The sequence below is a fragment of the Syngnathus scovelli genome, chromosome 2 (assembly GCF_024217435.2).
Source record: "Syngnathus scovelli strain Florida chromosome 2, RoL_Ssco_1.2, whole genome shotgun sequence".
Taxonomy (NCBI): domain Eukaryota; kingdom Metazoa; phylum Chordata; class Actinopteri; order Syngnathiformes; family Syngnathidae; genus Syngnathus; species Syngnathus scovelli.
In genome coordinates, this window is record NC_090848.1 from 11,643,622 (window position 1) to 11,671,450 (window position 27,829).

General features: G+C 42.1%; 2 protein-coding genes and 1 long non-coding RNA gene across 4 annotated transcripts in view; 1 reads left to right on the forward strand and 2 right to left on the reverse strand.

The window, feature by feature from the left end:
• Positions 1-77: 77 nt before the first annotated feature.
• On the reverse strand, positions 78-1,922 carry taf11 (TAF11 RNA polymerase II, TATA box binding protein (TBP)-associated factor). Its single transcript, XM_049755251.2, has 6 exons — positions 1,755-1,922; positions 1,362-1,569; positions 1,149-1,279; positions 986-1,073; positions 582-678; positions 78-505 (listed from the first exon to the last, which is right to left on the reverse strand). The coding sequence occupies exons 2-6, from the start codon at positions 1,536-1,538 to the stop codon at positions 375-377; spliced, it is 624 nt and encodes a 207-aa protein (XP_049611208.1). The 5' UTR covers positions 1,539-1,569; positions 1,755-1,922; the 3' UTR covers positions 78-374.
• Positions 1,923-2,058: 136 nt separating this feature from the next.
• The window catches only part of LOC125989168 (ankyrin repeat and SAM domain-containing protein 1A), a 32,115-nt gene continuing 6,344 nt past the window's right edge, over positions 2,059-27,829 (forward strand). The window contains exons 1-17 of one of the 2 annotated variants that reach the window (XM_049755240.2): positions 2,059-3,117; positions 10,521-10,601; positions 10,760-10,916; positions 11,910-11,972; positions 16,147-16,443; positions 17,287-17,362; positions 17,455-17,556; positions 17,667-17,747; positions 17,921-18,090; positions 18,195-18,257; positions 18,421-18,553; positions 18,650-18,693; positions 18,790-18,868; positions 21,229-21,701; positions 24,505-24,561; positions 25,361-25,430; positions 27,307-27,419. In XM_049755240.2, the coding sequence (XP_049611197.1) occupies positions 2,939-3,117; positions 10,521-10,601; positions 10,760-10,916; positions 11,910-11,972; positions 16,147-16,443; positions 17,287-17,362; positions 17,455-17,556; positions 17,667-17,747; positions 17,921-18,090; positions 18,195-18,257; positions 18,421-18,553; positions 18,650-18,693; positions 18,790-18,868; positions 21,229-21,701; positions 24,505-24,561; positions 25,361-25,430; positions 27,307-27,419 (2,238 nt within the window). In that variant the 5' untranslated portion in view covers positions 2,059-2,938. The remainder of the gene's footprint in view (positions 3,118-10,520; positions 10,602-10,759; positions 10,917-11,909; positions 11,973-16,146; positions 16,444-17,286; positions 17,363-17,454; positions 17,557-17,666; positions 17,748-17,920; positions 18,091-18,194; positions 18,258-18,420; positions 18,554-18,649; positions 18,694-18,789; positions 18,869-21,228; positions 21,702-24,504; positions 24,562-25,360; positions 25,431-27,306; positions 27,420-27,829) is intronic. The other variant, XM_068649929.1, reaches the window with a different exon arrangement.
• LOC125989178 (uncharacterized) lies at positions 18,552-21,233 on the reverse strand. The gene is made up of 3 exons (XR_007488620.2): positions 20,692-21,233; positions 20,469-20,605; positions 18,552-19,246 (listed from the first exon to the last, which is right to left on the reverse strand). It is a non-coding gene; the product is annotated as an uncharacterized lncRNA (long non-coding RNA).

A 27,829-nucleotide genomic window follows, 5' to 3' on the forward strand; every position in this document is an offset into this window, starting at 1 on the left:
AAGAGCCAAATAATTTTTTTATGGTGGATATTGCAATTCATTTTTTAAAGCTTCAATAAAAAAGGCAAATGGTAATGTTATTTTCAGTAATAAAATTTACTGTATTTACAACGATACTTTATCGGTACAACGTCATCCAAACTGAAGTGAATGTTTCATCAAACCTTTATACTGACAGTCTGGCGAGAACAAAGGCTGCTGCTTCTATTTCATAGTCCTTGATCAAAGTTCCTTCAGCAGAATGCAGACTGATCTTGAGGTCTGCCCAGCCAGTGGTAAGTAGTCGGACCCTTGTCTTCGGAGCAATGGTGCCTCTTTCTTCATGGGTGGGGCCAGTGTATTCATCACTGAACTCTAATTTGAAGCTACGCTCCTCAGTGAAACAGAATGTTTTTGAACTTAGTGTTGGGAATCTGATTGCGGCTCTTGAGCCTCCTCACTGCCTCCCTCATGTGTTTGGGCTGAAGAGGTGGCGTGTCTCCCCACTTCTCACAAACATCCAATGCTGTGAAAACCCAAAATATTTAATATTACTTATTTACATGACAGTCGACCCAAGTGTGGTATAGATACTATCTTACCTTCCTCAACTATTTCCCCAGCAAAGACTTTGGAGATACCAGACATGGCAATGACCACGTTCTGGGACACTGAGGATCCCGTGATGGACTGGATCAGCTAGAAAACAAAGCACACATCAAGGTGATTCTTGGTCACCTTATTGTAAAATTATTTATTAAAATTATTATTTATAACCCCTTCAAATAAGATAAGCTTCCTGCAGGCATAAATGCTTTGTGTTCAACTCAGAAGAACCAGACTATAAAGTATGTACATTTGTGGGTAACAAGGATGAGATTATTATTTCAGTATATACTTTTTGAGGTAGTTTGGTAGTGTCCCATAACATTTTTCTAAAAATGATGTTCCTTTGCTCATTAAAGCTTTGGAAACACTGCACTAAGCAATAGTCAAAACTTCATACCCTCTTAATAGCAGCCTTAGGGAAAGCAGAACGCCTGTACATTTCATAACGATTCAGTTGGTCTTCAGAGAAAGATGACACCAAAACCCTTCAAAAACACAGGAAGAAATGTGTTAATGGGAATAAAACAAATAAGGCTTGTGTTTGGTTGGAAATATCTTACTGCATCTTTTGTATTTCATCCTCATCAACCTTTTGCCGCTTCTCCTTTTTCTTTTCTGATTCCACCTTCAGTCTTTTCGACGAAGGCTGACCCGAAGTCCCTTCTTCTTCATCCTCTGCTGCTGCCGGTTCCTTTAGAGACAAAAGAAAACAGTGGGCAAGAATTAGTAGCCAGTCAGCTAAGTATGAAGACTTAAACTTTACATTTATTTACATTTGCATCATCCTGTTTGTGCTGGTCTTGTGGGGAAGACTCCTTTGGTTCGTCTGTAGTCTTTTCAGGTGCAGGAGACGGTGTGTCCTCGGTGACCTTGGCGTTAGGCTTCTCATCTTGGCCAGCTGCTGGGTTCTCAAGTGTGCCCTCAGTTTTGATCCGCGCAGGATCAGCCATTATCACTCAATCACGACGACAGCGTCAGACGCTGCAGGATCAATAAGACTCTGACTCTTAAGCCTTGTTTATCGACACACAATAGTATTCGTAATACTGCTAAAATTGCGTAAGGATCGTTTCTTTTTTAAATGCATGCAGTATTTGTTTAACTTTATTTCAATGCATGCGATGCTTGTTGGCTAGCTAAATAAACATTAAGAAAGAAATCATTACCTTTAATGTTGTCAGGCGTCAACCAAACTTAAGCGAGGCAAACGAAGATAAGCTAACACAAACGATCGTTTTAATGGGTAACTATTAAATAAACGCGGCCGGTTTATTTTCAAATTATGCGATGTATCCAAAGAAGAGTCAGGTAGCTCTGTAGTGCGTTACGTCACTTCCGGTTCCTGCTGTACAACCTTTATTAACAAATAGCTTACAAAACAGACTGCATTTCTTCAAACCTTTATTGATAAAGACCGATCTTTTGAAACTGACACCGTTGTTTAAAATGGTCATTCGCGCACCATTTTCTGCCTTTTAAAGTTTGATTTTAAAATTTTGACAGGATCATGTAAGAAATAAAAAAAGTGAAATCCTGTTGTGAAATTAATCAATTGCCATACTCTTCGTGCGTGTTAATTAAGCACGGCAAAAGACCAAAACCGAGTACCACTGTGCACGCTGTGATTGCTTTAAAGAGCAAACGTTATACTGATAACCAAAAAGGTGTATTTCACCCGTTTTTTTCATTGACTATAACTACGGATTAAACGTCACATTGTTATTGTTTACTGCCGTCACCTGATGAGCTATTGTGAAATGTTCCCGTCCACACCCACCGAGACAAGTTGACAGGTTACGCATAAAAATAAAGAGAAAAACAAAAGGTGTTCAGGGATGACGCCGAGGTCCACCAAACTCTGTATTATTCATTGATCACCAGAATACGGAAAATTAGTGGACACTGGACAGTTCACTTGGAAGGGGCGCAACCTGTCTCTGTGCCCGCTTGCGAATGTGGCATCACCTTGCTGGCATCTCCAATATCGAGCCGTTCGGGGAAGGGTGTGTGTCATGTCCGGGTCCGTGCGTTTGATTGCCTGCGGGGGGCTCGGCTTGGAGATGCAGCAAGAGGGAGCAGTTTCGAGGAAGTGACGGACGCCGCTCAGGGGACTGGCCAGAGGAAGTTTGCTCCATGGTGGTGCCGTGCGCCGCAGCGGAACTTTCCCCCTTTTTTAGGCGCCAGCGACGCCGTGGAGCGGGTGGACGTGTAGAAAAAGCGGCGGAGGCAGCTTTTTGTTTCCGCACAATTGAGGAATACTAACTTGGGATCGGGAGAGGAAGGAGGGGTGTCGCGGAGGAATCTCACAAGCAAAGCCCGTCCTTTTCCTTTGGTCTTTAACGCATCCACAATGGGGAAGGAGCAGGAGCTCCTAGAAGCGGCGCGCACGGGAAACCTGGCCGCGGTGGAGAAGCTTTTATCCGGGAAACGACCATCGGCTGGCACCGGCAGCGGGTCGTACGGAACCGGTGGAAGTGGCAACAGCGGCGGCCACGCTGCCTCCTCGCATACGCTCTCCAGTCTGCTCAGGTAGGCTCTATTGGAGGGAAGGAGACGCTGAGTAATTCCATTCCGTGTTGCAATATTTCTCTGTCAAATGGTAGTCCTGCGTGTTCTGTTTTATTATGTTGACTAATCAAATCTGCAAACTCATATGAGTATGTTTAGTTGATGGAGCAAACATTATGTCAATGCCAGCCGAGTGTATGCGCATGCATGCATGCATGCTTCTTTGTTAGCTCCAAGCCAGTTGTACTGTAATGTGCACAAACCACTGGCAGGCTATCATGCAGCTACATATCTATTATAAATTAGTACAAGTAGTTTAAAAAAATGATGAAAATAAAGTAAAAAACAAAAAAGAAAGTCTGCACTCTCACTGATGAAAGTGTAGTAATCAAAGCAGCCCAACTTTCATCCAAACAAAAGTCAAATGTGTGAGGAAAGCTGATGTGTATCGTGCGTGTGCGTGCGTGTGCGTTGACTGACTTCAGCTGCTTGTTGCAGAGGTCGCAAGAAAGGGGAAGTACTTGGTGAGGGAAACGGTTGATAAGGTTTTAGCCACCATCTTAAGGATTCTGTCTTCTAGCTGACTTTAATGATGCTTATTTCCATACAAACTATCAAGTCTGTACATGCCATTTGCAGTCTTCCAGGAGTCTGTCTTATAATAAATGCTCGGTATTCAGCCCTAAAAGGATGATACTGGTTGTGTGCCAGTATATCCATTTCTGTTATCATTTTGAGGTTGATTGTTTTGCGAAGATTTTCCCATTACCTGAAATACTGGCAAGCCAAAATAGCATGCACTAACTATCTCCACTTGTTCTATGTGTAAGTCTTTTATCCACAGTCTGCGTCATAGCTACGATTATTTTGAGTAGACAACTCGTAGCTATGACGCATCACCATCATCAAATGTGGATGAACTGTCAGTCGAAGCATCCTAGCCAACTTGGTCTAAAGTGTTACTGTAAAATCAGGAGTGATAAGTCAGTCTACCTCATGCTGGTCATGTAGCGCACTCAAATTTAATTACGGTAAAACCTAATCGGAAATCCAATTCAGAGTCATAGTTGTTGAGGCTGACTGCCTCACAAGGGTGGCTCGCCCACCTCCTCAGACAGATTAATGGGAACATTGTGAAATTAGTTCTTTCAGAATTGATTGTGTATTCCACAAATTAAGGACGGAATAGTGAAACCAGATTAAGCCTACCCTAACCCTAAACACTACCTTTATTAACAGGCTAAATGGAATCATTAATATCATGTAACGCAGTCTGACGTTTGTTTTCACTAGCTTCTGGCGTTCTTGCTTTGGAATGGGGCGCATGTCAAGACCTGCAGTGTTGTCATAAGCATGCAGTTGTGAAGCTCGGCTGTGCGGAATGTCAGCTTTCCCAAAAGGCCTCACCCCAGTAGTTGCCATGGGACAGGCATGGACCCAGGCATGTAAATGATGCCCCGGCCCTAAACATTTGCGCCATTAAAATCACAACAAGACAGGCGGGGCATCTTCAAGCTGCAAGGTCACGGCAGCCTTTGAATTGCAGACACGTGGTGCAACCTATGTAAGGCAGTCTAGACGCAAACAAGTTAAGACTTAATCAGCAGCGCCTCTGCTGGTTGCAGGTAAGTAATCCGTGCCATTTTCCCCCAATTTCTTCATCAAGCATTATTGACAATCAGTTCAACTTAATTAGCAGAATTCCAAGAATTAGGCTGTCACTATCGAATATTTTTAGATTCCACCGATTATTGCACAGAATAATTGAATAATCATATACAATTATTATTATAGTGTAGTAATTTGTCCGTCACAAAAAATAAATCAGTCTGCTTTCATAAAAGACTAGGTAAATTAAAGAATCATTACTTTGGAGAGGATATTTTTTTTGGTCCACTTTCTGCAAATGTAAGTAGTGGCTGTGGGTGAACTGAAGGTAATAAAAAGTACCTGGCCAAAAAACAGAAGCAAACAATCTGTCTATTGAGAGGGAAATTAACCGAGGAATGCTGGGAGATCTGGACGGACACCCTGAGAGCTTAGCCAGATGAGGGCTTGTCTCGTAGCTTCACAGCCACATCCTTTGTCCAGCTGACAAAGCCTTGCAGGATAGCTTTTCATATTCATACAAGACCATTTGGGGGGGTTTCTCGCCTGTTTTGGTCTCACAAAGAAAATTGAGCTGTCATCTGGCTCCAACTAGACCACCTATTTAGAGTGCCCTCCTCATTAGACCAATAGAAATCTGCAGTAGTTTGTGATAGAATACGCTGAAAAAGGTTCTCTGGATCCGTACAGTTTATTATCTTGCCGGGTCACTTTTCGTAAGAACTCGGCTAGAATTTTAATTTTGGCTGGGCTCTGCTCCAGATGCTTCCATCCCATTACATCCGCTATTTCTGGCTCATCCTAATCAGACTGAAGCTGTCAGACTCGAGTCACCTTTAAAAAAAAGAAATATGCTGAGAAAAAAACATTAACATCGAAGTTGCTCTCATAAAATCAGTGTATGTGAACGAAGAGCTTCGTCGTAGTGTTTCAATCCTGCAAAAATTGAGTCCCAAGTTATGCTACAGTGCTGCACTGCGCTGACCATTCTAATGTGAGTGGCAGGCTTGCTAGTCACATTGCATCAATTGTAACCTCGGAACCTAGAGAAACTATCTGGTTCAACCGAGCCGGCAGTGTGGGTAGCTGGGAAAGTTTACACTGCCATGTTAGCATTCCAGGAGCATCTGAGTTTGCGACACGCTGTTCGGCGTGTGACGTTTACGGTGTTACGCGTGTTTGACAACAAGACACCTCGTATGTGTGAAGGAAGAGTTGAAAGTGGTCTTACATGTGGATGCTGAAAACCTTCGTAGACAAATATTGTATAGTCAAAACGCTGATGGGGAAGAAAATACCTAATGTGTTGGCCCGTGAGCAGATTTTCGACACAGCTATCGATGGATTGTTTATGAATATACATTCGTATCACAATGCAGAATGTCCATTCCGTTAAACATTAATATCTTGGATGGATCTGTCCTGACCTAGATTGTCGCTCGTGTGATGTGTGATGAATGAAATGGTACAAAACAGACTCGGGTAATCCCATGTGTGCGTGTTAATATAAACTTCAGTTCACTCCCCCCCATTGAAAATCTTGCAAAAACAAATAGTTGAAAGAGAAAGATAAGAACTCTGACAGTTGTGGGGTTTTTTGTGGAAACAAATTATAAGATATGGGCTCCCACTGTTTGGACATGTGCAGGCCCATTAGTGGCCCAGACGTTTGTTCTGTGTGGTCCCGTGCATGGCGTCTCTCGCAATCTCCCAGTCTTCCCCTCTCAGCAGTGTTTCTGCTCACCTGCTGGGTGCACAGCCGCACTCCTGTCCATATCCTGACTACAAACATCTGACACTCACTTTAGTTGAAGGTTATGACCCGTAGTTTACAGGAAGCAAATGACGTTTTTTGCAATTTTGCAACAAGTTAAATGAAACCTTTCTGGAATGAGGTTGACTAATACGTATATACACCAATAGATTTTTTGGTTTAATTTTCATGAGTTGCAAGTACCAAGATTGAACCACACTGTCATTAAGCAAAACACTTGATAGATGTTGGTGGTAGAGTCACAAGTTCAGTTTGGAAAAATGCCAGCGAGAAAATGGGCTGTGATTTAATGTGTGTGTGAGTGCGTGTGTGTGTGTTTTATAGCTTGCCATCCTTCTTTTCATCTCCGCCCGTTGCCAACATTGCTTTTCATGCCCATCTTTTTGGTTCTGCTGTAGGCCTTTTGACTGCTCCCTTGTCAGTCTGTGGGCATCCGTAGTTAATCCACGTCACCTCCTCCTCCTCTCTGTGAAATGCAATACCTCACTTGATGTGTTCATGAGCCCCTCTGTAGACTTTTAATTGGCTGGGGTCACAATTGATCTTAGCTTTCATTTCAGTAACAGAGCGTTAGTCTCCCAGATCTCTTTTTAATGTTCAATTTAAGGACATCGCATGTCACATGTGTTTTATAGTTTAGTGCTGTGTGATATGGAAAATCTTAAATCGTGACTTACCAAAGTAATAATTTTATATCCCGATAATAACATATAAGGTTTGTTTTTATACTTAAGATAACTAATGGTGGCAATTGAACTTTTCTCCATATATTAATCAAAATAAGGAAATACATTAAAATTAATAAAAGTTTGCTAAAAATAAAACTAAATCATCCAATGGCCAAATAAATACCACCATTGTTTAAAATATCTCTTAGTATAAATATAACCAACAAACAAAGTGCAACAAACTAAAATAAATACATTACTGATAAATAAAACCATTATCAGGTTAGGAGATTAGTTTTCATTTTCTTTTCAGAAAGTTATAAAGACTTAAATAATAATAATAAAAAGTTATCCTGGTGGTTTAAAAGACAATAAAAACTGAATTAGAGCTCTGAAGCAAGCATTTTCAGAATGACCATTATATTGAATAGAATGAGCAGACATCCTGTTTTTTTTCTTTTGCTGTGTTACATTTTCATTTAGTCACTGTTTTGCAATCTGAGGTCATATGGCTTTCGAGAACATCGAAGTTTCAACTGTAACCAGGCAGACCATGAGATCACAAATTCCTCATGTGGAGTAGTTTCCGGACATATGTGTCACAGACATCCCGAGGACTCATCTTAACTGCCATAGAATTGTTGCATAATTTGCAAGCGAGCTAACTTCAAGTGTTGCTTCAGAGGAATAGCCCTGTAGTTGTTTTATCTGTTTCAACATGAATCCATGCGCGTTGCCTCTGTCTTCTGACTGATATTGTCAGACACTTAAGCAAGACTATATAGTCTTAGTGGTATGTGAATTTGTGGCAGATCTGACAATTTTGGTTATTGACTGATTTTATGTTGGTTTAAATTGTACTGTAATCCTGAGTTCAATCATATTGTCTGTCTAACATTGAAACACAAATTGAGGATTTAAGAAGAACAGTGGGGATTTATGATTAATCCAACTGTACATATATGCAACATGTCAGCATTCGACTAGTATCAGTAGGCTAATGGATAGGACTCGAGGGAAATATTATTATCTGTCGTCTTCTTTAAAACCAAGCTTTGTACAGCACGGAATTACAGCAACCGAATCTCTGTCGACTTCTAGTTTCATCCCGTTGATATTCCCTCAGGGAAATTAAGGATTAATGTGGCCCCTTCAAAGAGGAATTCCTTCGTCGCTTCCCTTGAATGCCCACACCCCCTCGTCCGCTCGCGCTCCAATCCAAATGGTGTTTTCTGTCTTGCCCACCGCCCAGCTATTGGCCTTAAGCCCCGTCCCTGCGCTATGTTGGTTGTGAGCCCTAGTAAGAGGATGATGGTGGATTGTCCGGCACCACACTGATTTCTGGCCTTGAGTGCCAGCTCGCCAAAACTCTGTGAGGATGAGGTGTTGTGACTTTTACTACTGCCTACTGTAAATGTAGAGTGTGTGTGTGTGTGTGTGTGTGTATACACACACACACACATATATATATATATATATATATATATATATACATATATATATATATATATATATATATATATATATATATACATATATATATATATATATATATATATATATATATATATATATATATATATATATATATATATATATATATATATATATATATATATATATATATATATAGTACTACATGCCACCATTTCCCTTACAAATAATGTTATGTAATCTCATACAACCGAAAATAAACGATTATAATTCCCAATTGCAGTGCTAAAAAATATGTTAGTCCTCTTTGGAGTAACTATAAGTCCAACTAAATATTAAAATAGTCACACATCAGAGCCCTGTAGCAGATTTTGTGACATCTATCTACATATATTGTTAACATTGACCAAGTAACACAAATATTTGATTAAACCTGGCTCTAAATCTTGTATGAGAGTCTTACAATTACACTACATTGTAGAAACTATCAATATTCAAGAGTGTGACCATCAGTGCAATAAAGTCAAAGCCGTACTAATTGTGTGCCTGATGCCAGGCGGGACTTCTTGTTCTTCTCTGGTAATGCTTTCTGCACTCTGCCTGATTTCGTTAACTTCTCCTGTCCTAGTTGCTGCTCTGTTCATGTTTGTTAATTTGTTTATGGTCTTTTTTTCCCCCTCCTGCTGTAAGCTGTTACATAATTCTTTTATCTAGGACAGAAACCAAAAGTCGGGTTCTCTCTCCACTTGTGCTTATGATGTGTTCACTGGCCACAGAAACGTGTCATCGGTGTACACTTTGAGCCATGTTGTGGTGGCCATTACGACTCACTCACACGGTTTTCCACCTTATGCAAAATGAAAAATAAATACCAGCACTATCAATGTCGTACCCTGAAATGTCATTGGTGCTTCTTAGAGGGACGAGAAGGAAGCATGATTATAACTTCCCTTCTTACTTCACTGAAGCTTATCAATGCATGGCCTTTCCTCACACTTGAGTAATTTATCCTTGCACATTCTGTTTTTTTTTTCAAGTGCATCCTCTTGGCTGCCTCTTGTGATAAATAAAACTTTAAAGACATACTGAAGGGAATGAACTGTCTGTGACTTGGAGATGGTTTCATCCCTGTGAATGAGTGTCAAGTTCATTGTTCCATGGGCCGCAGATGCGCAGCGATGACTATATAATTACACACTGCTAAGAACTACTAAGACATGTGGTGTGAATGTGAGTCTACTCTTTATCTAGCCACGTGGATAGAGGGTTCTTCTGATGTCGAAACAAATATAACTGTGTCTAGCCATCCACCCATCCATCTATCTATCTTTTTTTTTTATTCACCCAGTCGATCATCTCTGTAAAGCAAATTCAATGAACCAAATCACTGTTAATTGAGCTAAGTGCATCTTCAATGGTGGAGGAGAGCGAGATTGGAGTTTTTTACTCAATAATTTATTACTCAGTGCTTTATCCGGGTGCTGCTCATGATCGAATACATTAACAAAGGTCTTTTGTGCGTTGGTCTTAACTGGGAATAACAAAGATACTGTAAACTAGATATGGTGAGCTAATTTTAGCTTCAGCAACCTGGTGATTTTCCTTCCTGGTTGGAAGCTGCAGAATGTCTCTACTGTCCTCATAAAGATCTTGCTAGAGAGGGAGGTTGCGATTTTCTCCCAACACGGGCGTCTTAGGTTTAAGCTTCAATTTCCCGTTTGCGGAATGATACACTAAAAGAACAAATCATTATTTCTATTTAATTTTTTTGACAAAAGTTCTTCCCAAAATGCAGATACCCAAAACATCAATGTGATTTTTGATTAAAGGTACAAAAGCTCTTCAATGATCAACAAATCAGCATAATGATTGTAACTTTGCATAACAAAGTGGCCATTCAGCATTTTGTTAATTAATTATCACCCTCTTTTTTTGACCAGCATCTGGAGAGGTCCCAACGTGAATTGTGTGGACAGCACCGGATACAGTCCTCTCCATCACGCCGCCTTAAATGGACACAGGTAGTGGTTAAATGCCACATCTATATATCCTCCACATTACACGAGGCCGCGAACCAGTCCCGATGGGACTATAAAGCTATTGATTACCTGTTTGCAAAGACTATTTATTATATTGCTCTTCAAAATCTGACCTGCCTCATCCCTTCTTTAACCGTCAGTGAAGTGGTGGAAATGCTCCTGCGAAACGAGGCCTTGACCAACATAGCCGACAACAAGGGTTGCTACCCTTTGCACCTGGCGGCGTGGAAGGGAGACGAGCGCATTGTCAGGTTGCTCGTCCACCAAGGACCTTCCCATCCCAAACTCAACGAACAGGTTGGATTTACATTGTAATGGTGTGTGTTGATGTTATTATCGGAAGAGGTCAGCCATTAAATGTCTCAAGAACAGGCGTGTCAGAGTTTTTATAGTTATAGGGCACACAAATTGAGTGGTCATATAACTGGATAAACTTTATATATTAAAGATAAACAAATACATTGATACATGTATGAGTTGGAGTCGACCAAATGAAGCTTTTTTTTGTTGTTGTGAAGATGTTTGATTACACATTTTGAAAGGTTGACGAGGAAGTGGCTGATAACAGAGGTCGGTTCGACATTCTGCTCACTTTCATACTCGCACCACCCTTTTGTGAGGAGTCATCTTATAAATATTCACAGTCACATCAAAAGTCAGATAATATGGAACTCATAACACAACACATACTAACTGCAGGGTTGCTGCACTATTTTTTATCCACATTCAAATTCATCTTGTGGGCCAGAGTAAATTATTTTGCAGGTTGGCTTTGGCCCATAAGCCATTTGTTTGACAACTCTGGGCCATTCGCTCTCCTCCAAGCTTTTTGCCGAACTTAAGTCATTTCAATGGTCATCAACTGTTACCTCAGCATTGCACGTCTGGATGTTTCTAAGTATTTGACTTGTGTGCATTCTTCTTCCAGCATTATGACTCACACTTGATACTGATACTATGCTACATGGAAGTGCTTTGGCGCTCAGTTTGCGTGAGAAGTGCTTGTTTGTGCTAACAATTTTTAAGCCAGTCACAGTAGGCAGGCCTATTCTGGACATGCAGAAATGACCCACTCTGAGCTTTATATTGCAGCTATGGTCAAATATTCTTGGGGGGGGGACAGGTCATAATGTAATTCTCATTGTGGGCCATTTCTCTTAAACTAATCCTGACATCTAATTGGTCATTAACAGTTGTGTTCACATATTTCGTTGTGATGATCATTCATGTGTATTCATTTCTTGTCTCTGATCCAAATCCATCAGCTTATCTTCTTTTCCTCCCTCCCAGAGCTCTGTAGACCATAAAGAGTTCAAACGCTGTGGGCCCTTTGACCCTTATATTAATGCCAAGGTGTGTACACCGCGCTGCTGCAATGTTTTCCTTTGAGCGCTTCTCTGCTTTGCTGCTGTCGCCTCGCTGTGGGTTTGTCGCTGCTGCTTGCAAGGCCGCTCCGCTGCTGAACCTCACGGATGCTTTTATGTAGCTCTTGTGGTACTACTAACGCAACATTGGAAATGTTATGGCTGGGCCACCAATGCACATAAATTTAATATTAGCAATCAAGTGTTATATGTACAGGTCAGCAGTCATGATGAAGTGACACTGTAAGAGCTACTGTGTTCCTTATTCACGTTAAATAATATCTTCATCATTTAAAGAGGGGCACCCATTACCTGCATCAATGTTTGAATTCAGTTGTTGACTCTGACTGTACCCCCCCATTTCTCTTTTGTAGCAGTGCAAACATTTCAAACCCAGCCTCCATAATTGTATTCATAGCAGGCATAGCTGGAAGCCCACCGAGGCCTGTACATAAAGCCGCACACTATTTTTGAACATGGTCAACTAATCCTCTTAGTGTTTGGATGGCTAAGGATGACTTTCCGCTATAGCGCCACGAAGCCTCGCTGTATTGTCCAATTTATCGTTGCCTTGCTTTTCAGTTGTATCTGTTTGGGTTGTGGTTAGAAATGATGTCTAAGTAAGCGCATCGTGGCACTTTGATGAGGGCACTAGCTACTTTTGCGGCTAAATAATTGATTTATTGTTATGAATAAATAAAAAAAAAACGCGAACATACTTTGGTTGATGGTGTCATGTGTGTCAGTGAGCCATTCCAAGAGGAGGAGGAGGATGGGTTGTGTTCAGTGTCGCCATCGCTTTGCATCAACATCAAACGGAGATTTCCATGACACACTTGTCCGTGCGGAGTGTGCCAATGGCTGGATTGGCCCCGCCTCCTACTTGGTGCTCATAAGGTTGCTCAGGAGAGGATGAGGCAGGCGGTTGCCATGGTAACGTTTGTTGGCCATACAGTGGAGGCAAATGACCCACTAGAGAGGACAAGCAGGTGTAGGCTGGAACTTTCAAGAGGGAGTCTCGCTTCTTCTGTGGTCGACCTCAGGCATTGGAAAACCTTCCCATCTGGAGTTGTCATCTTGGATCAAGAGGCCCAAATACCTGAATGCTGGACTTGCACTGTAATCCATATTACTTTCAGTTTTCAGTTTATTTTTTCCATCATTTTTTTTTTTGTGCAAATGGCAATTTTTTTGCAAATATTTTTTGCAAATAAAATTGATCAACAAAGCATATTTAGTGTAATGCATTTAAAGGTGCTCTGAAATACAGTCGTCATCATAGTTTCAATAATAGTATGGCCATTGGTCTGCTCAGGCTAATGTCACTGTACCTCTCACGCAGGCTTCATATCGCTATGTAGGTCACTTGTCTAATTAAATATATGTTTCGATGAATTCCTCCAACCATGCGTGCATATCTGAGCACACCACATTTGAAATGTAAAACCGGCTCTACTAGTGTTGCACCAAGTACCGGTTACCAATACCGAAACCAAAAAACGTATGGTATCAAAGTCGAACATTTTGGTATCGTGAAAACACCAGCTTGTCATAATAACCCACTGCTCTTATTTTCAAGGGATGTGGTGCCTTTTGCATGTCTATTTGTAATTTGAAATGCTTTTACGTCAGTTGTGTATTGGGCCCATTCCAATAAGTTCTTATGGAACCGAAGCTAATCTTTCATGCAAAAGGGAGTTAAAGTCCAGTGCAGAGAATCATGGTTTGCGGCAGGAAGTCAGTGAGATTCACCTCGTCCCCAACGCTGCAAGGCCTATTTACTCTGGAATGTGTGACGGTGTCCAGAAAAACAAAAAAAACTATCATTACAGTTCCCGCTCATAGATGAGCAACGCTAAAACTAGTTTCCCAGAACCCATTTTTGTCTCACTTAAAAATCCAAACAGTATTGAATGTCCTTAAAACCTGCTGTGGATGAATCTCCCGTTCATACGAGCGAGTGTATTATTCGATTGTGACCACAGGCAGATGAGACGCTGGCACACGCAGCTTCTTGGTGCACAAGCAGCAACAGCTGCTCCAGCCCACGCCTCCTCGGCCACCGCCGGGGGTCCATGGTGACGTAACCTCGCTGTGCCGCCAGCCAGCTTGGTCACGTGACAGAGGTCGCTCGTCAGACCGCGTTATCGTCTCTGGGGCATGTTTGCTTCTCTGTCACTAAGATTTCTCGATGGAGAAAAAAAAACAAAACATATACAATAAGGCAAAAATGGCCTGATGTTCCTTGGCACAGATGATCAATAAGCAACACAAATCTTAGGCTCATCTTGTTTGACATGTACTGACAACTCAATTAGGAGGAGCTTTTATGCTGTGCAGTGCCTTCCATATAAACATGCTTTGTCCAGGAAGTCTGTCAGTGCCGCTTGAATTTTAATCTCTCCCTCTGAATGATGCTGCGAGGCATCGGTTTCATTTGCACATAAACCCAAAGATTTGAAATGTCGGGATGGTTACATCGTAGGTGCCCAAGATACAGTAAACACATTTTTTCCATGTCGTGATTTTTTTTTTGAAGTAATCATAATAGATGATTAATTCAAGCCTAGCACAGTTATCGGTGTTGTGGCCATTTTGACAGCCTTCTTGCATGAAAAAACCCAAATATTTACTGAGGACATGGCACATTGTTTCAGGTGTGACAATTTGGGTTGGTTATAGAATATAAATATATGGCAACAGCCACCTGTTTCATTTGCAATTCCTACAACATTCTTAGAAAAATCACAGTGTCCCATCTCTGGTAAGCTATTCCTAGAACAACCCACGCAGACTACTCATGCTGTCCATGGGGGCTACCAGGTGCCCGCGGGGAACATTTTTGTGACCTCTGGTCCAACTTAATGCAGAATCACTTGTCTGTCGGTGTTAATATGTGCAAGAATCACTGAGATGGCCCCTGAGGCAGCAAACCTATATATTTGAGGAAGTGAATCATGCTGATGTAATCATGCCATGTAGTATGTTTGCATGCTCAAGTCATCTGCATCCTCTGAGTTTATCCTACTAATAAGCAAATGCTTAACGGTGCATCACAGATGAAAGTCAGCACGCTCCTCTTAGGCGACGTCCAGCCTTTTCGCCGCTTGCACGTGACTTTGTGCTGTCACAAGACGGCGAAACAAAGCAAATGAGATCCAGTCCTGCTTAATTGGGTTTCTTTCAAGTGTGGACAGTGCCTTTGTGATGATGACAGGGGTTATTTGTTTTTAAGCTTCACCCCTTGCTTCTTGTCCAAGTGGTCACCGGCTTTGCTGGCATCTCTCCTCACCCCAGGAACCGTGAACTACCTGCTGATCCCATCTGTGGATGTCAAACGGTCTCCTGAGGCCACACAGCACGTAATTTGGCACCGTGTGTTGTCGTGTGTGTGTGTCGTAATAAGTGGGGGAGGTTTTAGGGGCTTATCTGTTGAATGACTGGCCAGTGGCCATACAACTCTGTGGTCTTATTTGACACACCCATTTCGACACTCTGACTGGAGCGAAAGCCTTCCGGGTATCATGTTTACAATCGTGGGTCAACATCACCGTTTTTTGTTGGATTCGTTGTGGTAGATACCATGTGGAATGTTCACTATGTGTTTTTTTTTTATGTAGTTGACTATCACAGTACAAAATGTGAGTGCAGCACTCTCATCTTAGTTCCTGTACCGTCAGCTCTGCAAACTCTGCCTCCTGCTGGCTGCGATTGTTACAAGTAACCTCAATCCGTGCTGATTTCGTTGCAGCGTTGAGTCAGTTCATGCAGTGAGTTTATATAACAACCAAATAATTAATTACTGCTGAGTCTATTTCATCAGTTCCGAGCGCGGAGCCACAATTACTTACTGCTTCATGGGATTAAGCGTGAATATAATGTTTGATTTGATGGTTAAAAATCCAAGTCTTCCAATTCCCCACCTGCCTTGGTGCCTCTGTCTCCGTCAGCGCCTTTTTGGCTGTGGCAATCCCTTTTGCCGCACTAATCATCATCCTCCATTCTTTTCCTTCTAAATGGCATTTTATTGGTGGTTGGGGCATTTATTTTGTCTAGTCCAATTGGTGCCAATAATTTTTGTTTCATGTTCTGTTTCCCCTAATTTAGTTTTGTCCAATTTGCGCGTGTTGCCGCTTTTTCACAATTTGTCTACCCCTTGACAGAACAATGACAACGAGACGCCGCTGCACTGCGCCGCCCAGTACGGGCACTCGCAGGTAGTGCAGTTGCTGCTGGAAGAGCTGACGGACCCAACCATGAGGAACAACAAATTTGAGACTCCCCTAGATCTGGCTGCGCTGTACGGCCGGCTCGAGGTCGTCAAGCTGCTGCTCAGCGCTCACCCCAACTTACTTAGCTGCAACACTAAGAAGCACACGCCGCTGCACTTAGCCTCCCGTAACGGACATTTGTCTGTGGTGGAGGTGCTGCTTGACGCCGGCATGGACATTAACTATGAGGTGTGTTTTTGTTCATTCCTAATTTTCCATCTGACCAAATTTAGATATACAGTCACCATTATTTTTTTCTTCCCACTTAGCTCTAATGTGTTTTCTATCACTACTTTCAATATTACCTAATATGCAAACCCAGAATAGTCTTGCAGCATTTCCCGTGCCTTGTGCTACTTCTCCCTAAAACTTTGCAATATGAAGTTTTTGAGCACTGCAAAGGAAGACACAAATTATACTAATCAAACCACGTGACAATGATTTAAAGAAAAAAAGCTGGATCATGAAACGCCACGAGCGGGAGGGACATCTGTAGCTTGGTCTGTACAAAACCATCCATCTGTTTTGTCTTTTCTTCTTCCCTCCTTTTCTTCTAAATCAAGACTTGTCTCATGACTTCAGGCCGTGCATCCCGCTGCTTGTAATTAGCATGATCCTGTGACCCGGAAAATGAACTGCTATTAGAGGTGCTTACTCGGTGCTACTGCCGAGTAAATAGATTATATAGGATGCTCATTCTTGCCCCTAAATATTTGAATATAAGGATGTAGAAAATAAAAGGGCCCGATCTGCACCACAGGTGACGAATAAAAACATGAGCGCAATAAAGTTTTAAATTAGTGTGCCACAAAAAAGAATGGCTCATTCTCGCACATTTTTTTTTGCATAAACTTGCTTGCTTTGAGTGAGAGTCAAGAACAAACTTCCTCTGTGGCTTGGTGGTTATAAATAGCAATAATTGAGGAACTTAGAGTCAAAACCTCACAGTAATCTAAGGAATTGTGTTCTAACACAATTTTCAATTTCCCTTTTTTACTTTCTCTTGTTGCTTACACTTTCTTTTCTGATCAGACGGAGAAAGGCAGTGCGCTCCATGAAGCGGCCTTATTTGGGAAGATAGATGTGGTACAGAAACTTCTCAGTGCAGGTCAGACGTAAAATCTAATCCCTCCTATTGCCTTGACAAATTGAGTAAAGAGGCTAAGTGCTAGCATAACTCTTCCGTGTGATGACTCTTAGGTATCGATGTGAACATTCTGGACCAGAAGGGCTTGACAGCGCTGGACACTGTCAAAGACATGCCCTCTCAGAAGAGCAGAGCAATAGCTGGGCTTATCCAAGGTAGCAGCATTCAGCCCGGAAAAAAATAAAATAAAATAAGCACAGAAATTACATTGGAAGTCCCCTCTTGTCGTGATTTTGTGATTAAATCGCATGTTTGTCTGCTCCAGGGCTTATGAGCGGAAAGCCTCCTGACATCGACCTTCCCCCTCCACCAATCCCACAATACCCGGAGAGCCCTCGAAACAATGGTATGGTTTGCCAGATTTAAAAAAAAATAATGATAAAATATTGCAGCAGCCCATTCTACTACAACTATAAAAAAAAGTGTTGCTTTTTTTTTATATATCATGTTGTTGACAACCTGCTCATAGTTAAAACTGAATTGAGGCTTGATAAAGACGCATTATGAACTGTTTTGTAGGCGATCTGGAGAAAGTGAGTGAGTTGATCTCGGGGCTGGCCCCGGACCCTGAGGAGGAGAGTCCTTATGAAGCTCTGTTTGAAGCTACCTCTTGCCATTCTCTGGACAGCCTTACAAGTGGCAAATCCTCTGACAGGGATTCTGGAAGGCCAGAGAGTGAAGCGGGGAAGGTACACGTGGACGATGCAAACTGTGATACCAACTAGTTACCACTAGAGGGGGATAGTGCTCTTCTTGGTTTTTCTCAACTTTGGAACAAATATGTCTTTTACAGAAAGATCGCTTTATCCACTCATCACATGCAGGTCCTGGTCTTGAAGAAGATGTGAGCTCAGAGGTGAGGTTGAAAATTAAGAAAAAAAATTGTCTGAATTCAAGAGAAGTGGATAACTGGTGTTAACAGAATCATAGGACTTGATGGACATTTTGATTTTTTTTAATTATAAGTAGGTCATTCAGTTCATTTCAAATTATTTTCTGCCCACTTCTGCTCTGCACAGGGACTCATTATGAATAGCAGTATTGATGAGCGTGGAGAGACTACTGAGGAAAAGGAGGATCACACGTATGAGTTATTAGTGACTGCGCAAACCAAAGTCCCATCGCCAAGCCAAGAGTCACAATTTTATGAAGGTGAATGCGGGGAATAGCTTGACAAACATTCATAGTCTCATCAAAGCAGAATGGGATGCTTCCTTCAGCCATATCTTGTGCATTTTGTTTCCTTAGATGAAAACGCACGTATCCAGTCATCTGACAGTGTCCTACCTCAGGTATGTTTCATATTCTATGTTTGTGAACATTGGCAAATTCCAAGATTGTTGGATTTGCTGGAATAAACGGAATGTTACTCTTCTGTTCCACTGTAGTGCAAATCCAACGTCCCAAATAACTCCACAAAAGAAACACTGCATCCCTCAGGACGGGTGGACCTACGAGCATTAGGAGGTGAGCTTAGACATCTTCGCTAAGGAAATTGTCCTTTTTCTGCCTTTTTTGTCCTTTGGTTCAAGTGTGTGTGTGTTTTGACTCTTCATTTCATGTTATATATGGAAAAAAAGCTTACCAGATTTCACTTAAGAGAGTTAATATTGAATTTGCAGGAGACAAATGTTTACACATTTGGGAAAGAGCTGCACCTTTGCGCCTGCTTAGGAACTTGCTTCTGGGCTAGCTTGTTGTGTGAAGAAAAAGGAGAGGAGGGGTTATCTAACATTAAAATCGCAAACACAGCGTATCAGCCAAATACCTTATGTACTCTGCCAGGGTATGTACTGGAACAGCAGAGTGGACTTGGCTTGTCAGTGTAGTAGATCGGGTGATGTTCTGCAGCAGGAAAGGGGCAAGACCCATTTTGCTGGTAATATCCCAAAAATGTGTTGCTTTGTTGCATGATATCATTTCATATATGAATATCCTTTGACAAATCCTTTTAGATTAGAATGAGCTGTCGTTGCCATGACAACCAAAATCATAAGTGGAAGCGCATACTTGACCAATAAATGACCAATTCTGGTTCTGATACAAAAATATGTTTTTCCCTCAGTGGTCCCCTCGACTTGACGCACCCCAGCAAATTGAAGGCACAACTTTCTTGCCATGATGAAATCCAAACCAGCTGTCTCAGTAGAATATTTCATTTTGCTCATGTGGGCGTGACTTTTGCTGCGCATAAGGCAGATCTGATTACTCGTCGTCCTGTGAAGCGGGACACTCCGCATGTGGCAGGTGGAGGATAAATGCATAGTCAGCGATACTTGTGCATATCACAAGTCACAAACTCAATATTGTTCCCTGTAGGAATGCTCTGCTCTGCATGAAGTTCAAACATCCATGGACGAATAGTTCTTCTTCCCTTACTGTAGGCAAAATATTAAAATGCAAATCAACCGAAAACAAGTAGATATGTCGCTGATTTTGACCTTCACAAATGGCTTCGCAACCTAAATCCGGTCAGGAAATGCAACGACGTGGAACGATCGTTGGCACCATTGCATCTGTTTCCGTAAACCAAACATGACATCATCATTGAAACACGGTGCTTGCCGTGCCAAAGGAAACACGTCCTCCACATCTGTAGTGACCTAATCTACAGCATATGAGCGCCAATAATATCAAGCCGTGCTCTCGAACAAAGTCTTAAGATGAGCAGAGGTGGACGGTGTCGCGATCCTGGAGGGCGTTAACCGGTTGCGATATTGTGGAAAGCAGTGCTCGGAGGGCGTTCTCGCTGCTTCGAGTTTGGTGAGGATCCCGACATATGTGCACCGTGCAACCGCTCACCTCTTTTATAACACATTAACCGTCCCATACTTCAAATGTTTGGCAGTGCATGACAAGAGTTCAAGGTGTTGTCAGCCAACAGAAAAGGCAATGCAACTTTGTCTGTTTTGAAATAATGACCTACCTGCCCTTGCTTTTTGTTCAGGTTTTTTCCTCCCCCTTGTGACCACCGCCCCAGTTTCCCTGTCACCAAACACGCTGACCCCATGACCCTACCAGAGACAGTCCATTCCCCTCTCTCTGCATGTGTCACCTTGCTAATTACCTCAAGTCTGGCCACCGAGGATGGGGGCGATTCAAATTACCATTCCTGAGCCTTCATCCGAGTCCAGAATTAGAATTCAGAAAACACAGAGAGCTACCAGTCAGACAGGCGGACAACAGCACACGACACAGCAGCGCCTAAGTGGGAGAGAAAAACGTGTTTATACCTCTTTAAAGCAAAGCCAAGCTGTGTGGTGGATTTGTTGGAGGAAAAAGGGGCTTACTTATGTGGCTGTAATTCCTTTGGGGAGGGAGGAGGGAAATATAATTGTTTTTAATTGCACTTGCTATGCAGCAGTCTCATTGCGCAGTTGTTTTTGTTGGAGAAGGCTCCCTCTTTAAAGTGGAACTCCCCTTGGTGAGTCGTCATTCATTTCCCTTCTGCGTTTTATATGATAGAGCGTAGCTCTGTATGTCGTTTGGAGGAGTGTTTGTTGTGACCCTGTAAGGGAAAACAATAGACAAACGAAACGGCTCATACAGGCAGCTTGTCATCAGCTTGCCGCGAAGCGGGTGTGGAATCTTGAAATCTCTCTCGCAAACATATGCCGGCTGTCTTCTTCTCCTCCAACAACCCGCCCCCACCTCTCTTCATCACCCCTGCTAGGAAACAATTACAAAACTGTTTCAGCGCCCGCGTGGGCGGTTTCTTATGAGCCCTGCCCCGAGGATCTGACGCTCAAGTCTTCCATCCACTTGCAGACCCTCCCAAAAAAAGCTTTCCCCTCCTTGCTGACCTTGTGATGTTTTTCTCCGTCTAGATAACTCCCAGCTCAGCCCGGATCAGGGTGCAGGTATCCCGGAGCAGTTCACTGGCCTTCTGCACGGATCATCTCCAGTGTTTGATTGCAGCGAGCAGCCGTTCCGAATTCCAGGTGTCCCGTCACCTGGTCAGAGCCAGCCGCAGACCAGAGCCAAAACCAAAGAGCGAGCTGTTTCAACTGCACCGAGCCGGCCCAGTATGGCTGCCATCCTGACCGACTGTGATCCAAAAGCCATTTATGCAACTGTGAACAAGGAGCCCAGGGACTCAGGCGCAGTATCTGGTAGGATGCGTCCTCCTGGGGACCTGAAGCTGGCCCGCAGCCTCTCCAAGTCGGACTCAGATTTGCTCGTGTCGCCTCCGAGTGAGGAAGACGGAGGACTGGGGAACCGAAGTGAATCGGTTTCCAATTGTAGCAGTGGGAAGAAAAGGCTAGAGAAATCGCCGTCATTCACCTCAGAATGGGATGAGGTAAGTTTCATGCGTTCATTGTACTGACATAAAAAAAAAAAAAAAAAGTCATCCAAAAATATCACTGCAATCAAACTACCTTGAATGAATTTTCAAAATGCTGGCTGAATGCAGTGCTACCAAATTTGACCAAGTATGAAAGTACTTTGTAGAGAATGCAAAATATTAACGTTACTACTTTTTAGACAGTGGCTGTCATTTCACTGCCGTGTTATAAAAGTGTAACAATTTAGAAGCTTGAACACACTTGTTACTTAAGCCCCGCCCCCACCCCCTGCACAAAGCTTCTGCTGTTGACGCAGACAAAACTCTTAGTCACAAAGTTTTAAGCCATAGGGTTGTTTTGTAATATAACGTATCTTTAGTTTAAAGCCAACTTTAATTCTATATTTCTTTACAGCTCTATTTTGCTAGGCAATTGTGTGCTATATATTTAAAGTAAACACACCGTCAACCTCCTTCAGCATGTTGATGTTCAATCTGGAGATTAGCCAGAACAAGGATACGGGGATGAACACGGAGAGAAGCTGAGGAAATAAGACGACAGGCGGCGATTTGTAAATTAAGATTCAGAAAGAAGAGACGGTAGACATCTTCCTTCAGCTCTGCTCATCTCTTTTTTTTTTTTCTTTTCTTTTTGTAAAAGCTGCACAGAGGACCAGTCAAGCACTGCAGTTTCTTAAAGTTCTTCCTCACCATGTTAAAAATCTTGTTGTGGTACTTCTTCCCACGTTTAATCCATTCATGCACTTTTTTTCAATCTTGTGTGGCAATGTTAGATTTGTCAACATGGTTTCTACAAATTTCTTCGCCTGCCAATCAAGTGTTAGCTCAAGCTTGTTTGTTGAAATCGTATTTTGGACCCTCTCTATTTGGAATGGAGTGCCCCCACGCATTGTCTAATTTAAAAAAGAAAAAATCTTTTTAATCCAGTTTGCTAAAAATACACATTCTGTTTCTCTGTCATTCCCACACCTCACGTCTTTGGTGGATTTTAAAGACAAGCATATTTGACTTGCATGAGGTCTCGGCCTATCTCCGACACTCTGAAAGCGTGTGCATTGGTATGTAACGTGCATGCCAATTGGTCCGTGGGTTCAGACTTAAGATGACAATCTGGGGGACACGATGTGAAATGCACAGATGGGAGGAGAGGCAGGGAGGCTGAGGGAGAGGGACACTTTCCCCCACCACCGTCACTTTTGAATGTCGCCTGTTAAGACCCTGCTATGAAGCCTGCTTTTGTGAGTATTGATTCCCTGTTGGAGGCTTGTTTTCCAAAGTAAATTATTCCAGTATTTAACTTTTTTTGTTTGAAATGTTTGGTTTGTAGCTTCATGTTATGAAAAGGCAAGGAGTAGATTGTTGCTCTAACACAAGATTCTTACTACTCCCAAAAAATTATTCGGTGTCCAAATGGTTTAAAAACCTTTTTGTTACAATTTATACAAACTAAATTTTGATTTCCAAAACGTATGATACCTGAAAGGCAGTTACTGTGACATACTCCTCCCGAACAAAAAAAAAAAAAAAGTAAACCAAAGCATTCTTTGGAGTATTTTTAACATAATTTTGAGTTACATTTTTATTCCTATTTCCAAATTTGCTGTCACATGTTTTTCTAGCACGTCAAGTATTTTTTTCCCCCCTAGTAAACACCAGATAAGCAAAATTCCAGCTGTGGTAAGACTTGCCAGCTTATTAGTCACAGTCACAAATGAGACGGCTCCCAATACATCAGTACTACCAATATCTGCAAACAGAAAGCTAGCATAGTAGGAATTAAGACGATTAGTGCGAACTTATCCTCACCATTCTAAGTTCTATTTCGTGTTAGCATCTTAGTGTTTTCATACATACACATTTATTTCATACTTTTTAAGTAAACGTGGATCCTATAGCTCAAAAACCTGACGTGGTCAAGAAAAACTGAGATCACTTTTAGATTCCGCTCCCAAATGTTAGTTCAAAACATCTGTCAGATCGAATTAAACAAATATTGTGTTCCCCAGAGCAGCATTAAGTGAATGCTTTTCACTTTTTAACCAAACAGGATTTGATGGGGAAGGGATTTCCAATCTGCAGAAGGAACCTTGTTTCTAAAATAGTGAGCATGACATTGGACTATCATTGGACTCGTTGACAGGATTGCTGACAGTGCTTTGCCCCTGTGTGCCATTGAGGCGCTGACACCTGCTTGCTACAGTGATTCACTCGTTCCCCTTGACGTCATTTGCTAGTCCTTAATTTCCATCCAAGCCCAGTGTGTGTGCGCCCGCTTCCCAATTTAAGGCTTTTTGGTTTGTGCGCTCTATCCGTGCTGCCACCTTGTCTCACCTTGAAAAGCATCCAACTCTCCTTTTGCTGGTGTGCCTGAATCTCAGCCTCATTTTGTTTGAGTCTATTCATGAATAATAACGTAGTAGCCAAGTTATGCTGTGCAGTCATCTTGCTGTGAGACGCTTGATGAATGAGTTTCCTTCGCTTTAATCCCATGCTCGCCGTCTCATGCACCGGCTGCCTTTTCAGCTGTTGACCTCAACCTTAGCCGGTGACTTTTACCCCCCCATCCATTGTATGTCCTTGTTCATAGGCAGACTTTCCCACAATTCACCCAACTCCCATTTTAGGTCTGCGCAAAAACGTTTTCATTCCCATGAAGGTTGAGGCCGATTTTGCACAATTTTTTTGTATGTACAGTTTTAGTTGGGGAATTTGTGGAAAGGATTGCGATAAGCCTCGGCACACTTGAGCGTAGGTATCGCGTGGGAAAAATGAAAACCCAGTCTGGATTCTCTCTCAGCAGACGCTGATGTCCTCTCCCAGTACAAAAGCACCAGGATCTAATTCCTATGACAGCGTAAGATGTTGATGCTTTTTAATATTTTCTGGTTCTCTTGGGATTCGGTTCTCTTTCCTTCAGAGGCCTTGTTTGTGGAAGTTAAATTGGTTTCTGTTCACAGATATGTTTGGAATTATTGATATTATCCGCCGAGACTGGTTTGCATTGCATCTTTGCTCTTCTGTATTTTCCAAATGACTTTTTTTTTTGGACAAAGCTTTAGAACGCTGCTTGATCATTAAAACTAAATCCGTGACATCAAGTATGACTCATAATGGAAGTTATTCAATTCACACTTTAAATGTGTGGTGCAAGATTAAAAATATTCCATTGTGTACCTACGGACATTTTTTTACAATTGTTTTTTTTTTTTTTTTTTTGCAATATGTTTTGTAATAAAAAAAACAAATACGTTCATACAGTATGCTTTATTTGTTACAGAGGAGCAAAGAAGATGAAACAGGGATGAAATATTTGTGCATTCATTAAATATTAAACAAGTGTTGCTTACTGAAGCTCGTATACTACTTGACGACTGGAAGAGTTCTCATGCATTGTGCTGCGATGCATGGACGGACATACTTGTTTCTTTTTTAAGCCACACATTTGGCTGTTTTTTAGAATGAGTCCTAACAATGTAACTCAAAACTACGCAATGCAAGACATGAATGTACTCTTCTTTGCCGAAAATACAAAAAGGCTTATATTTTGTTTATTTGAGGCATGCGGGCTTCTTGTCATTTCTGGTGGTTGGTGGAGGAGAAATGCTAATTGATCCTCCAGGTGCATAATGTCCCTCTTGTGCTTGTGCCCTCAGATCGAGAAGATCATGACGCTGATTGGTGCTGGCATCGACTTTTCCCGAGATCAGCAATACGCTACGCCAGGTACAGTATGGCCATTATTATCAAGAATAATCATTACCTATGAAGTTACATGTACTTTCACTGATTGGATGGTGTGAAGTTTGCTAACGCCATCTAGTGGTGGAATGGATGGAGCCAAGTCACATTTTTACAAGCAACGCAAAAGGGAGGGGCAATCCTTGTATCTTGAGGAACATGAAGGTACCACATATGCTAATTTAAATGTAGTAGTTACCAGTAACGTTGACAAACCAGCTGCTAACTTGCTTAACGGGCTGAAAGGGATAATAGAAAAAAATACATTTGCCCTCTGTGTTTCAGCCATAGTTAAATTACATTTTTCGGGACCTCACTGTTACCTCGTGAGTTAAAAATAAATAAAAAAGGCATCGTACACAATGAACAGAAAGAGGTGCATCAGGTTCATTTTTAGTTTCTTTTAGAAAGCAGCAAATCACTGTGTGTCTTTTACTGAGTTTTATTTTGCTTGAGCATCTCCACATTTCAAATCACTTCCTCCTTTCAACTTTGACTAATTCAAATGAACCTCTGGTTTACAGATTTGCCCTCTCAATTAATTACGCTCAACCAAACAATCAAATACCTGACTCTCCCTCCAGCATATTGTGTCATTCTATATTCCTTGTTTGTTATGCCACGTACAGGAGGGACATGTTTAAATATTAAGCATTACCCATGTCAGGGGATGAGCTCATCTTCCTTTATAGGCTTGAGGAAAGATGAGAGCACTGCAGTCAATCAGTCGGCGCCTGCACATCACTGGCGCTCTCTCTCTCTCTCCCCCTCCCTCCCTCCTTTATGTTGCGCTCTTAACTCTGCTTGCTGTGTGCATCAAAGCTTAAGCTTTCATCCGAGCACTCGCATCTTCGCCACAATCAAAGCAGAAGTGGTTCTGTGCTAGGTTTGCGTCTTTTCAATTTTGTCTGGTCAACTCTGGTGTTTGATTGGCCCATTGCTTACTCAACTGATTTCTGTCAGGATCAAAAAGGGTGTTGTGGAGAAGAAAATGGCCAGAACAAAAAGTTAATAAGGATGACGGTTGCCTCCCATTGACACAAAATTCACCCACCGCCTTCAGGCTGACATTGGAAGAGCAACACTCAAGAGTGTGTGTGTGAGAGAGAGAGAGAGAGAGAGAGAGAGAGAGAGAGAGAGAGAGAGAGAGAGAGAGAGAGAGTTGATAAGGAGGGGAGGGAGACATCACCAGAAAAAAATACAGACACTACCTCAACCATAGCTCTGGGAAAAGGCAGAGGGAGTCTTGTCGAAATGAGCTGACTAAGCACAGCCCCTCCTGTGAGAGTGCATTTTTGTTTCTCGCTTTTACTGATGTCCAAGTGATTGACTGGACCTTGGACTGGAGAAGTTTTGAGCTTTTTCTATTGATGGATTTATTTGATGGTATTATCACCAGCGGGGTTGGTTTTGAACAAATTTAAGATTTACATTTTAGAAATTTCAATCTGACGTGCATCTAATAATTGTCAATCGTGAATGAGAATCGTTGGCGGCTTGCTATCGCCCACTTTTGAACCTTTCCAACGCAATAGAAGAACTTTTTTGCTATCATCTTCCTGAATCATAACGACGACTAATTCAATGGTGGTCAACCAGCTCTCATCGATTCCACAATCGTCTCTGGCCCTTAGAACGGGGACGCTTAAGTCCGTCTTTGGAAACTGTGGCTCAGTCCCCGCCGCCCCGCGGGAGCTGGCCCCCTGCCCGCAGAGGACACTGTCTCTTACGCCGTCCTGTTGCCGGTGTGCACGGCACTGCTGGTGGAAGATGATGTGGTTATGTCACATGTCATCCTCAGCGTGCCGCTGTTACCGGCTGAATGGTTTCTCACTGCTGAAGCGTGTTCCGCTGTCGCCAGGTGCCTCTGTCCGACTGCTGCAGCAGCCCGTGGGAGATTGGCTGGAGATGCTGGGGTTGCCTCAGTATGAAAGCAAGCTGCTCCTCAACGGTTTTGATGACCTTCACTACATGGTGAGTGCCTGCTGTTCTTTTATAATTTGGACTTAAAGATATTGTAGGGGCTTGGGGGAGGAAGGGAAGGTTTGTTGTCTATTTTATGTAAAGATTTGCAGCATTCATTTCTTTTTAATCCTCTTTCCTGTTTAACTTGGTCGAGTTTTGCTTCTTTTGATGTTACCAACAGCCTTATGTAATTGAAGTGATACTTCAAAGTTACTCGCCTAGCACTAATTCCTTGTTGGAATCTGTCCATGAAAACACACATTTGAAAACTCTTGATGGACTTTTGATTATTTTGAAAGAATGCTGAAATTATAAATAGATATACTTTTTAAGAGTGAACACATTTTTGTTTTCCTGGCCTGCATGCAGTGCATGCATGCGTGTCTTTTAATGGCTTTTCCCTGCCTCCGTTACAATAA

Coding starts and splice junctions, on each gene's coding strand:
- taf11 (XM_049755251.2), bottom strand. CDS start 1,538: ATGGCTGATCCTGCGCGGATCAAAACTGAGGGCACACTTGAGAACCCA. Junction 1,280..1,361: donor ACAAACAGGATGATGCAAAT/GTAAATAAATGT, acceptor TTGTCTCTAAAG/GAACCGGCAGCAGCAGAGGA. Junction 506..581: donor TGGGGAAATAGTTGAGGAAG/GTAAGATAGTAT, acceptor GGGTTTTCACAG/CATTGGATGTTTGTGAGAAG.